General features: G+C 40.8%; 1 protein-coding gene across 1 annotated transcript in view; it reads right to left on the minus strand.

The window, feature by feature from the left end:
* Nucleotides 1-693: 693 nt before the first annotated feature.
* LOC124288739 overlaps nt 694-13522 on the minus strand; it is a 101603-nt gene continuing 88774 nt past the window's right edge. Inside the window, 26 exon segments of the mRNA XM_046725268.1 lie at nt 694-1161; nt 1199-1680; nt 1871-2072; nt 4290-4615; nt 5126-5221; nt 5387-5602; nt 6270-7028; nt 7129-7332; nt 7390-7403; nt 7455-7653; nt 7812-7959; nt 8075-8211; nt 8370-8491; nt 8611-8752; nt 8970-9135; nt 9221-9361; nt 9568-9746; nt 9852-10005; nt 10366-10595; nt 10682-10896; nt 11033-11222; nt 11303-11579; nt 11839-12013; nt 12698-12830; nt 13100-13216; nt 13346-13451. Of these exon segments, the coding sequence (XP_046581224.1) occupies nt 1403-1680; nt 1871-2072; nt 4290-4615; nt 5126-5221; nt 5387-5602; nt 6270-7028; nt 7129-7332; nt 7390-7403; nt 7455-7653; nt 7812-7959; nt 8075-8211; nt 8370-8491; nt 8611-8752; nt 8970-9135; nt 9221-9361; nt 9568-9746; nt 9852-10005; nt 10366-10595; nt 10682-10896; nt 11033-11222; nt 11303-11579; nt 11839-12013; nt 12698-12830; nt 13100-13216; nt 13346-13451 (4926 nt within the window). The 3' untranslated portion in view covers nt 694-1161; nt 1199-1402.

The raw sequence follows: 13522 nt of genomic DNA on the forward strand, positions 1-13522 counted from the left end.
CCGCCGCCGCTCAGATTGTGTTTCTTGATTTGACAGCATCATACCCCTATACGCGTTTTCACGTTTGAGATGTGCATCACCCCTATACGTTATTTCACGTTTGAGATGTGCATCACCCCTATACGTTATTTCACGTTTGAGATGTTTCACATGAGATGTGCATCACCCATACACAAGGTTTCACGTTTGAGATGTGCATCACCCATACACGAGGTTTCACGTTTGAGATGTGCATCACCCGTACACGAGGTTTCACGTTTGAGATGTGGTTCACCCCTATACGCGATTTCACGTTTGAGATGTGGATCACCCCTACACGAGATTTCAAGTTTGAGATGTGCATCACCCCTACACGAGGTTTCACGTTTGAGATGTGCATCACCCCTACACGAAGTTTCACGTTTGAGATGTGCATCACCCCTACAAGAGGTTTCACGTTTGAGGTGTGCATGTGAGATATTTTCCTCCCGTATATCCGTGTTTTATACTGTTGAACGTTGCGTTAAACCCAAATTACACACTCAAAGGTCATTTTTTTCTATAAAACGGCGACTTTTAATATTTACGATTAGGACCCCATGAACCAGCGGTGCACTATGCATTGTAAGGATCCGCTTGCGATGAAGCTTTTCATGCTTGAAACTACAAAGAACGCATGCCACGTGCATCAAAAGAACATTCACAAAACACAAATGAAGCTACACAAAGTTCGCGTTTATTTTTCAGATAGCTTCCACAAGTAAGAAATGAAAGAGTGTGAAAGTAGGGTTCTGTCAAGAAGGAGAATATTCTAAAAACTTTCCATATTCAGGAGGATCCTTGGTTCAATCACTTCAGGAGAATGGGAGTTACTCGGGTATTCCCCTCCTGCAATCCTGTTATTTAGTATACTAATCGATACAATCATATTTCTTTCCTTGACATCCACAAGTACAAGGATGTTTGTGTGTGTTTGTTTATAGGTTACGTTCAGTTATGGTGGATAATTATATTGAACGTATATGTGAATAGGATGGATAAAAAATGTAAATACCAAGGTTATAAGAAAATACAAAAATCACGCCATGTAAGTATAGAAAAAATATGTATAACATTCACGCTTCATGTCCCCTGTTGCATGTCAGTATGCCGCTCGGTCTGCATCCATGAAAAGGCGAATACCTTTCTCATGAGAGAGCATCCATGAAAAGGCGAATACCTTTCTCATGAGAGACATGTTGCGTGTGCATTTGCATTGCACAAAATGAGTAATGTGTTCGTAAAAGTATAGTTTGTGTTATTCTATGAATTACTATTCAGATTGAATAATTGTATAATATATCATAATTGAAGAGAATGAAAATCGGTGCACCATGCTGGTTTTAAATTTTACCATAATATAGGAAACACGAATGAAGTGCACTTAGTTCAAGCTTACTGTTTGTGTGGACCAGGTCGACAGACCACACGTGTCAATAGCGTTTAGAGTAACATAAATCTCATCAAATCCGCGATATTGCGAATTTAAAGTCAGAGTGATTTCATCGTTCTCTGTTAACAGCTTGTCTACAATATCGGCGCCTCCGAGAACTGTTCCAACGTGAACTTCATACTTCAGGTCGTCCCAGGGAGAAGCAAACATATTCCGCCAGGCGACGGTCAGTCGGTCGCCAGTTTTGACCACAGACAAACGGTCAGAAGCTGTGGGAAGATGTTAAACACGTGAATATTGTGTATATTTTTTACGAAAACGGACGGAATGTGATAATCCATAATTTTAGATAGTGTGACTTATTTTATCACGGTTTTTGAGCAATATAATGTAAGATATCTAGTATGGACAGGCATTTGTTTGGCACGACTAAGCTGTTTTACAGCACAAACCACACACCTGTTATCGCTGGAGGAAGCCCATGCACCGTGAAGTTCAACATAGTTGTCTCTCCGTGTGTTCCCATCCCGTCAATAGGAAAACTGAGGGCATGATATGTCGATCCATCCTTCAGTGTTACACCCACTAATGTGGCCAAGGTGTACTCCAGATGGACGGGGACGACATTCTGCTGTGTCAGCGTATCTCCCTCAATACCAATCTGAAACACCAGCAACTGCTGTAAGTACTGGTTTACTGTAGATAGTACTCCAAGTACTGTTTTACTATAGCAACTACTCCATGTACTGTTTTACTATAGCAACTACTCCATGTACTGTTTTACTATAGCAACTACTCCATGTACTGTTTTACTATAGCAACTACTCCATGTACTGTTTTACTATAGCAACTACTCCATGTACTGTTTTACTATAGCAACTACTCCATGTACTGTTTTACTATAGCAACTACTCCATGTACTGTTTTACTATAGCAACTACTCCAAGTACTGTTTTACTATATAGCAACTACTCCAAGTACTGTTTTACTATACTATAGCAACTACTCCATGTACTGTTTTACTATAGCTCCATGTACTGTTTTACTATAGCAACTATGTACTGTTTTACTATAGCAACTACTCCATGTACTGTTTTACTATAGCAACTACTCCTCCATGTACTGTTTTACTATAGCAACTACTCCATGTACTGTTTTACTATAGCAACTACTCCATGTACTGTTTTACTATAGCAACTACTCCATGTACTGTTTTACTATAGCAACTACTCCATGTACTGTTTTACTATAGCAACTACTCCATGTACTGTTTTTACTATAGCAACTACTCCATGTACTGTTTTACTATAGCAACTACTCCAAGTACTGTTTTACTATAGCAACTACTCCAGTACTGTTTTACCAATAGCAACTACTCCATGTACTGTTTTACTATAGCAACTACTCCAAGTACTGTTTTACTATAGCAACTACTCCATGTACTATAGCAACTACTTTACTGTTTTACTATAGCAACTACTCCATGTACTGGTTTTTACTATAGCAACTACTCCATGTACTGTTTTACTATAGCAACTACTCCAAGTACTGTTTTACTGTAGCAACTACTACTGTTTTAGCAACTACTCCAAGTACTGTTTTACTATAGCAACTACTCCATGTACTGTTTTACTATAGCAACTACTCCATGTACTGTTTTACTATAGCAACTACTCCATGTACTGTTTTACTATAGCAACTACTCCATGTACTGTTTTTACTATAGCAACTACTCCATGTACTGTTTTACTATAGCAACTACTCCATGTACTGTTTTACTATAGCAACTACTCCATGTACTGTTTTACTATAGCAACTACTCCATGTACTGTTTTACTATAGCAACTACTCCATGTACTGTTTTACTATAGCAACTACTCCATGTACTGTTTTACTATAGCAACTACTCCAAGTACTGTTTTACTATAGCAACTACTCCATGTACTGTTTTACTATAGCAACTACTCCATGTACTGTTTTACTATAGCAACTACTCCAAGTACTGTTTTACTATAGCAACTACTCCATGTACTGTTTTACTATAGCAACTACTCAACTACTCCAAGTACTGTTTTACTATAGCAACTACTCCATGTACTGTTTTACTATAGCAACTACTCCATGTACTGTTTTACTATAGCAACTACTCCATGTACTGTTTTACTATAGCAACTACTCCATGTACTGTTTTACTATAGCAACTACTCCATGTACTGTTTTACTATAGCAACTACTCCATGTACTGTTTTACTATAGCAACTACTCCATGTACTGTTTTACTATAGCAACTACTCCATGTACTGTTTTACTATAGCAACTACTCCATGTACTGTTTTACTATAGCAACTACTCCAAGTACTGTTTTACTATAGCAACTACTCCAAGTACTGTTTTACTATAGCAACTACTCCAAGTACTGTTTTACTATAGCAACTACTCCATGTACTGTTTTACTATAGCAACTACTCCAAGTACTGTTTTACTATAGCAACTACTCCAAGTACTGTTTTACTATAGCAACTACTCCATGTACTGTTTTACTATAGCAACTACTCCAAGTACTGTTTTACTATAGTCCAAGTACTGTTTTACTATAGCAACTACTCCAAGTACTGGTTTACTATAGCAACTGCTCCAAGTACTGTTTTACTATAGCAACTACTCCATGTACTGTTTTACTATAGCAACTACTCCAAGTACTGTTTTACTATAGCAACTACTCCATGTACTGTTTTACTATAGCAACTACTCCAAGTACTGTTTTACTATAGCAACTACCCTCAAGATTATGATATTTATCAACTACAAACGTATAAAGCTGCAATGATTGATGGTTTACGTTCCGTGTTTTCTGATTTTCTGAAGATATTCAGTTTACCACTGTTTTGAAATGTCGGCTGGTTTTGTCCCATCGGAGTCGGACTTTCTCCTGACTCTGGTGACACATATCCCTCTCACTGTACACCGACTGACTTTCTCTCAGGACACTGAAGCCAGGAACTGATGTCTGGTTCCTTGTCTGGACCACTTCAACTCCATCCGACGTCATGGCCGCCGCCAGCCCCGCCTTGTTGAAGCACCGGACTGTGGTGTAGACTGTCACAGATGACGAGTGGATCTTAGAGGCGATGTCATGTTGGGCTGTGGACTGACCTGGGGGGACCCTCTCAAACTGTTTCATGTCACTGCTGCCTCGTGTCCTCCCTTGTCATTGAACAAGATACTAGTACATGGCGTACGTACAAGAAATGGTTAAGATGTTTGTATATATATGAATACATTAGGACTATGTTTAAATACTGTGACGCCAAACTCGCTACACGTGGAACTGTTTCCATCTACATTCCATATAAATCTCAAACAGTTTATGTCCATTTACTATAGTAGTGAAGACACGCTTCATCCATAAAATTTAATTATACCGTATGGTTAAGTTTGGATTCCTGATTACACATATGTCAACCACATATTTTATCATTTGTGGCTTGCAAATGTCAGGAATTCCCTGAAATATATTTCATATTGAACATTCATATTGTATTGATTAATTTTAGGATTGCCTGAATTTGTGTCTGACATAAGATGTTTACTCTTTGAAAGTTACCACGAAGTGCACGTCTTGTTGCCATGGATCTTTCATTCCAGCGACTTTATGTTAAACAACACAGAAAATGCTAGCGTTTAATATTGTTGGCAATGAAGTATTCCACGTACCAATAGCCCAGTCGCAGTGTTCTACACCTGATTCTTCATCTCTGACTTGCCAGTAGACACTCACCACACCTGATGTCTGATAGTCTTCATCTCGTCCTGGAACAAACGTAAACACTCAATCTGTGTCAATGAAGCAGCTAAATTACCACGTTACGAAGAACTCTTTCAATTATTGCATTTGATGTAATATTAATCCATCAAGAGTTGTAGACCTGCACGTTGTTTTTATTCATCTGACATATATATAAATTTCAAGTTTACCATCCAGACCATCACTGATGAGGTCGAACTGTGGTGCAGTCATGTCTACTGTGATGGCGTCAGAGTATGTCACAGCTGTCAGCCCAGCAGCATTCGTCGCCATGACAGTAATGTAAACAGTGGCGCCATGGAGCAGCTGCACATTAGACAGTGTTCCCTGTGTGGCTCGACCTAGGTCCGTGTAGCCCTGGACATGTGTACCACCTGGAGTTGTGCCTGAAACACAAGGACCTTTTGATTACACGAACGCACAGAGTATGATATGATAAGTAACTTATACACGGACTAACATACTCAGGAAAACGAATAAGGGACCACCTGAAAGTACAAGTGTTACTTTATTCTTTTCCAGGTTTCTTCACATGGTTTGTGTTGCACTGTGGGTGAAATTCTGGAAAAGAATAAAGTAACACTTGTACTTTCATGTGTTCCCTTATTCGTTTCAATGAGTATATATATCATCATTGCGATAACGGTACACTGAAACAATGATGTGTTGATGAGCTCCTGAAAGATTAGAAAGAACTGTGTACATTAGTGAGTGAGTGAGTGAGTGAGTGTGTGTGTGTGGTACGCTGATTTTAGCAACATTCTAGCAATATCACGGCGGAGGACACTAGAAATGTATTTTACACATTGTACCCACGACGTGAACCAAAGCCGGGAATCTATTTTGTCACAATTTCAGATCTGGTCCTATGTCAGAGATTATGCTTTCCTCCCCATCCCCAGTGATAGTCGTTGAAACAAATACGCAATATTCAAGTTAACATATTATTCTTGGATCTATAATATCGAACATTTACCATCTCACTATACTACACAGTGTTGCATTTACTAATTCAGAAAAGTCAGTTGACGTAATGACAATAAATCTAGTTACCAATCGCCCACTTGTACTGTGTAATTGGAGATTGTAGGTCCTCAAAGTGCCAGGAAGCATGTAGAGATGACCAGTGTGACAGGAACACAGAGTGGACCACCAGATGCTCCTCTGTGTCCACACTGTCCTGACCAGCAACATAGTCCACAGTCTGGACACTTACATGGTCCAGTACAAACTCCATCATCCTTGACGATGACGTTATCTTCAGCACTACACTGGTATCTACGGCTGTGAACCTGTATGTGTGCTTGTTCCAGAGGACGACTGAGTGATCTCCGACACTGCAGGTGCCTCTACAGAGGTTAGGGTCAAGGGTAAAGCTGAAGACTTCACTTCCTATTGTAACTATTGCATCAACTGATCTGTGGGTGTTGGAAACAGTCTCTGGGTATCCAGCATGCAGAGTCAGCTTGTACTGCCTCCCAACCTCAAGACCTGAGATCGTTTGTTGGATGCTTCCACTTACGGACACAAACATATGTCCATCTTTAGCTAAAGGTGAATCCGGCGCCTGAACCTTGATACAGGACGCTGTGTCAGTTTCCCATGATGTTGGTATGACGAGGTTGCAGCTTGATGTACTACCTGTAATATCGTCTACCTCGAAAGATGGGTTCTTCACCAGATTGTCTCCAAGATATGCTACATCCTGACGTTCAGGTGGAGATGCATCAACAACGACTCCATCAGATACAACAACATCAGAGGTGTAACCAACAGCATCCACCGCATACACCTTGCTCCATATTCTTGTACCTGAACACAAGATAATGTCATCATGTGATAGGTATATACATATCATCCTATATCTAACATAAGTGGCACTAACATAATGTAGCTTTCTATATTCACTGACCATTAACGATTGGAGATAAGAGTGACCTCCTAGAAGATGTGTGTAGTCCTGTAGCCAACCAGTCCATCACACTGCAATCTGATGTGTCGTTGATTGTCCCCACACACCAGAAATACTTGGCTATGGTGGAGTCTGTGTCCGAGAAGCCGTACCAGGAGGCAGAGACTTCGGATGTTGAACTCTGGTAGTCCACGTCATGGATATCTGCATACATTTTCAACATTATATAATAAACATGCATAAAAGTTTAGTATAGTTTACTGTATATATCATACCTATGTTAATACCATATTAAGAGAGAAGAAAAGATTTACAATATTACGAACCATCGGAGTCCGTCCATTATTCTGCCTGCCACTGGAGGCATGACGTCCACCTGTACTCCATCAGAATAGGCCCAGCTGACCAGACCAGCCTTGTTGTAAGCCAGGACACTGCAGTAGTAGACGGTGTTTGGACGTAAACTCAGACCTGTCGCTGTATAGCTGGTGAAGGTCAGGTCCCCTGATTCATGGATACTGTGACCTGCATCATATAGTATACAAGATAATAACTAGGACAATTAAATGTCCTGGCAAATTTAGTCAAGAATGGGGTCCTCCAAATTCGACAGTTATACGATTGTCTGTTGAATTAGTGAATTGCAATTAGACGAAATTCGTCAAATTCAGTATTCAAAATACCTCCTTGCACAGTGCTGATAAAGACCCTGTATCTGAGGATGCCGCTCTGACCCTGAAGGAACTTTCCACTCCACTGGACAAACAGAGTTTCGTTCTGTGTCTGAAAGTCTGTATCTTTGGTGTCAGTTGGGTGTGCAAGCTCTTTCACCTGTGGTAACACAGCAGCGCTAAGTCACTCCATCTAAACACATTCACCTTCTACAACACTGAAACCAACGGCAGCTCTGTAAAGACATGTGAACAATATAATAGCAGATACTTACAGCTTGGCCCATCTTGACTGTTACTGTGGGTGGTGCTGTTTGGATAAGGACGCCATCCGATTTGAAGATGCTGTTGGTTTTGTTATACCACGCTCTCACAAAGAAGGAATATTTTACTCCAGATGTCAGAGACTTGCCTGCAAATCATCATGACACGTATAACAGCTGTTTACGTATATTGAGATTGTTGAAGTGCTATGTCGATTAGTGATTGAATTGATACCAACTGATTAAAGCTTCAATATGAGCATGTTTGTGTCGTGTGAAGTTGTACACGAGTATGATTCATTCTCACCTGCAGGTAATGAGACAACAGCAGATGTTTGTAGACCTGCATCAAACCAAACCCTGTCGGCCGTGGCGTCAAACACTCCCATTGGCTCATCACTCTCTTCTCCGCCTATACTGTATTCATATCTGTTCCAAAGGACAAATATTACAGACAACAAATAACAAATAACACGTGCCAGGATGCATCTGTGAACTCATGTAAATGTTACAAAGTATGCATAGTGTGTATAGAAAAGACTGCTTACCGTGAAACAGGTGATCCCCCTGACGAGTCAGTCCAAGTGGCAGCCATGACGGTGTTGAACAGACTGACGTCGACGTCATTAGAACCACCCGGAGACATGACGTCCACCACGTCTTTGATTGTGATGTTTTTATCTGCTCCACCAAGATGCAAAGGGGTTGAAGTTTTCGTTAGAAAACGGAAATGAGGGTTTCTAGCAGCTAAATCCTTCCTGCTCTGTTAACCTGTTGTGAGTTTATGTACTGGACATATAGCCATAAATGCAAGACACGTGTAAGAGATCTATAGCTACGAAAATGACTGAAATGTGATATTAGGTCCTAATCCTTGTTCTGTTTGGTTTCCCGTTACTCCACAAACCTGTTTTGTCTTGTGTACATGCTTTACTGGCAGAACAGGTACCGCCCTGCACAGCACAGACACAATGTCCCTCACAGTTGTAGGCCTGGCACCTCCTCACCAGCCACAGAGTAGAGTCTGCCTCCAGGACCAGTTCAGCGTGGTAGGCATCACTCTGTAGGCCAACCTAGAAGTAGAATTGGATACAATCATGCTTTGAGTATAGGATATCTTCAGTTCAAAAAGTTTAAGGACAGTGTCAAAGAACCTACCCCATTCACACCCCAGATAGCTACAAACACAGATCCTGATGACGGCAGGGTACGAGTGTGTACTGTGAAACGTTGCAGGACTCCTTCATCACCCTTGTTCACACCCGAGTCACTGTGGAAGACCTTCTCCGGTAGTGTACCCTGCAATAAATAAATGTGTGTGTATGTTCAAGTTGGATCAGTGTTTCCTCCTTGCACATTTACACCATGTAAAATTGCACGTAGAATGAGTGAGTTTAATTTAACGCTGCACTTTGCAATCTTCAGCTGTATGGCGGTCACGTATAACAACTCTTATTTCTGAATATGAGTTACGCGATCTTTTTTGTCTCTTATAATCATCTCACCGTATTGTAATCTGTTCCGAATTCATGAGATCCTATTGTTACAAGGTAATGGTCCACCCCTGAATGTAGGTCAGAGAAGCCAAGCCACGCCAGGTTCAGACTGGTCCCGGTCCAAGTCATCAAGCCAGTCTGATGTCGTGCAAGTTTCACTGCGTGGTCGGTTTCTATGGCGAACGTACCTGCAAATTAGATATTATTTCATCATCATCATTGTCATCGGATTTCTAATAAGAGTACAATTACCATTCCGCAATCTGTTCCGTTGGACCACAACAAAATCATACCTGTATTTGGTTTAGAGCTGTCAACCAAAATGTTGTTTGTATGTTCCGATACACAGAGACCCGCCATATTGCACGCGGTAACCTTCACCTTGTATTTACTTCCATCATGCAAGTCAAGGTTCACAAAAGTGTATTCTCGAAGTAAACCAGGAACCTGGAATACAACATACATGGATGAATAGATGAACGTTCAGTATTTCTGTGTCAATATTTCGTGGTCACACTTCAGATTGAGTGAGTGAGTTTAGTTTTACGCCACACTCTGCAATATTCCAGCTATATGGCGGCGGTCTGTAAATAATCGAGTCTCGACCAGACAATCCGGTGATCAACAGCATGAGCATCGATCTACGGAATTGGGAAACGATGACATGTGCCAACCAAGTCAGCGAGACCACCCGATCCCGTTAGTCGCATACGATTAGTACCGTTGCGATAAATATGGGTTGCTGGAGACCAATTCTAACTGAATGCCAATTATACTGTGTTATATCTATATAAGACAAACCTTTACCTCAAGATTAGAACTATCTATCTCTCCAAGCTGGTGAGATGATAAGGAGAGGTACTGGCGTTCTATGGAGGACTCAACGTCTTGGAACTCCCAGTGTAGACTCAGAGCTGTCCGACTGACTGTAGTGTTAGGAACAAGGGACATTAACCTTCTCACTGTCGGAGGTGTAACCACAATGGGAACGCTGTCATCCACCAGTACCCCATTAGACATGGCCTTTGAATAAAGCCCTGAAACATGATGCAGTGTTTGTCACGATTCTGTCTACCTGCTACACCTACAATTCGACTGTTGTCGTCAACCGTCTGCAACATACCTGCTTTGTTGAATGCCCGGATAGTGTTGTACAATGTCCGTCCTACGGGCAACTGTTGGTCATGTGGCAGGGTGTGGAAGATGACCTCACCCAAGGCTGCAGTGCGGGCTGAGAGAATGTCGTCAGCTCCTGGTTTTGTTCCGACACGCCATTCATAGTAATCTAATCCTGATTCAGGGTCGCTAAAGCCTCGCCACTTGCAACCGATGAATGTCCTGCGAAGCATACCAACTCTCTGTAAACACTGCATAGTTCCAAAGTAATTTAATGATATTTCCGTCAAGATAGAACTGGTTCTACTTAATCATTTCTACTAGATACTCTATTGTAATACCAAATACTCCTTATCACCTCGTCGCCTGGAACTGTATGTCAACGTCGCCTGTGCCATCCTGCACTGTTCCAGGAACTGGTGGGGAGCTGTCCAGGATCACACCGTCTGAGGTTGAGGAGCTGCTGCAGAGGCCTGCTGTGTTACAGGCTGTCACTGTGGTGAAGTACTTCACTCCAGGGGAGAGCAGGATGTGCTGGAGGCTGATATCTGAAATTGTATAGTATCGATATATTTTTCTTGACATTATTTTAAAAAAGCACAGTCGAAAAGCAATGAACAATCCTCACATTGATGTAGCCCTGTCTTGGCTTCTTTCATTTTGTCGTCACATCCTGCGCAGGTTCCGACCTTGACCTTGTAAATGGCGACACTTGAATGAGGATCGTCGAAGCCTTCCCAGTAGGCTGCCATCTCTGAGACACTGGTGATATAGTCCTTGTCTTTGTCATCATGTGAGGCAGCTGACTGTACTCCGTCATAGACGTGGCCAGTAGATGGAGGCGTGGTGTCCACAACCAGAGGTCGTGATGATGACAGTGTGTACAGACCTGCACCGTTGATGGCCTGGAAGAAGGACATCAATAAGATTGCCCGACATAAGTTAGGACTTCAGACCGTTCTCTATTTATTACAAACAAGTTTATATTATTATTTGAATCTTTAAATCAAAGACGATTGTCTGTTTAAGTGAGACAGACTAGACTCCTACAACCCAGCTACCTCAACGATCGAGATCTACGGATGAACGAACACTCGGGGATCATTTTGTGTCATGATTATTTGTACACATGAAAGAAAAGAAGATAGAAACGTCCAAAGCTACCTTCACAGTTATATAATACGAGTGACCATCCTCTGTTTTATTAAGTGTGTCAATGTCCAAACAATCCTCAACGGTCATCATGTACTCTGACACATCAGCATACGCAAGTCTGGTGCCCATAGCAACGCTGTATGACTTTATTCCACTTTCCTCGTCTGAGAAAACGTTCCTCCAGCTGTGGAATATATCAACGCCGTTTATTTTCCAGTGTAGAATATTACTCCATCAACATTTGCCTTGAACAGGACATCAAATCAGAAACGTCGTGTGACTTCTTCGTGTATGTTTTGTCCACCACTAAAGTAAATATTGAAACCTAAATATTTTGATAATTAATGTGAGGATACATTACAAGTATACCTAGCACACAAAGTTTATTATTCTGTATTGTACATTTGTGAATGTTACCCATATAAAACAATTAGTTAAAGAATTCAACACATAAGAATAATAATACAATCAACTGAAAAAGAAATCAGTGTTAAATCAGTGTTTGGCAGCTATATAAGAATATTTAACGTTAATCCGACCAGAACTGGACAATGTCAGCTTCAATAAGAAAGCCAGTACGTTATCTACAAATGCAGAGTTGTGGAAAATTGCTGCAGTTGTACAGTAATCTCTAGTTCTTGACAGAGTTTGTGTTTAGAATTGAAAACATGTATTGTATCAAGAACAAATGCAGCCTATGTATTTATTGACTCAACAAGGTCGGGAAAAATATTATGAAATATATTTTCGTATAGAATGCTAATTTTGTTCGAGAACCCAACATATTAGCATCAACCTGTCCTTTTTTCCTTCAAAGGTTTCTTTGAAAACATTTGTACGAGCTCATATGCCACTTTCTCAACGTTACCAGACATGTATAAGACGTGATGTAATGTATCGTCCCTCCACGTCAATGTGTTGCCCTGTTAGTACTGGAGGTGTGGCGTCGACAAGGAAACCCCCTGATACAGCAACTGTTGTCTTCTTCACAAAATCTGTGGCTGAAAGAAATATTATTAAGAGATAAGACATTTCTTAAGAACTGAAGCATTTTTTAATGCATAGCATAAGTTGAATGTATACCCATGATGTATTCATCATGTGTCCAAGACATTGAAAATGCATTGATGTCACCTTTGTTAGATTTGAACGAAAGTTTCAAAACTGCCACAATAAACACATATTTAAGTCTGTCACGTATACCTGGGCCTGTGTTCCAAAACATGGAGTTTAGATGAACAAAGCTGAACTTTATCGACCTTCAGCTTACCTCTCACTGAGATATAGTATGTACTTCCAGTCTGCAGGTTGAGCCTGTGTAGAATGTACTTGTTTACATATCCAACACGGGTGTAAATGACAACATCTTGTCCACCAGGGAAAGTACCTGAAGGTAGAAAACATTTATCCATCAGGAATGTCCTAAATTTACCTTAGACAGTGATAATTGTCAAGGAATAAGAAATTGAAAATGTTATATGGTAGAGCAGCATGAACAAATTGTTCAGTTCATTACCTACTGCAACTTCATAAAAGGCAATCCCAGCAGCATGAGTAGAGAATCCTTCCTCTTCCACATCATCAAAAGCGGTCCAGCTAATTGCAACTTCTGTTTTGCTAACCTGTACATGAGAAATATATCAATATCAGTGTACTTGCCCAAATCGATGGCTCTACTGTTGTTTCAGCATTG

The sequence above is a fragment of the Haliotis rubra genome, unplaced genomic scaffold (assembly GCF_003918875.1).
Source record: "Haliotis rubra isolate DU_JTF1 unplaced genomic scaffold, ASM391887v1 Scf423, whole genome shotgun sequence".
Lineage (NCBI taxonomy): Eukaryota > Metazoa > Mollusca > Gastropoda > Lepetellida > Haliotidae > Haliotis > Haliotis rubra.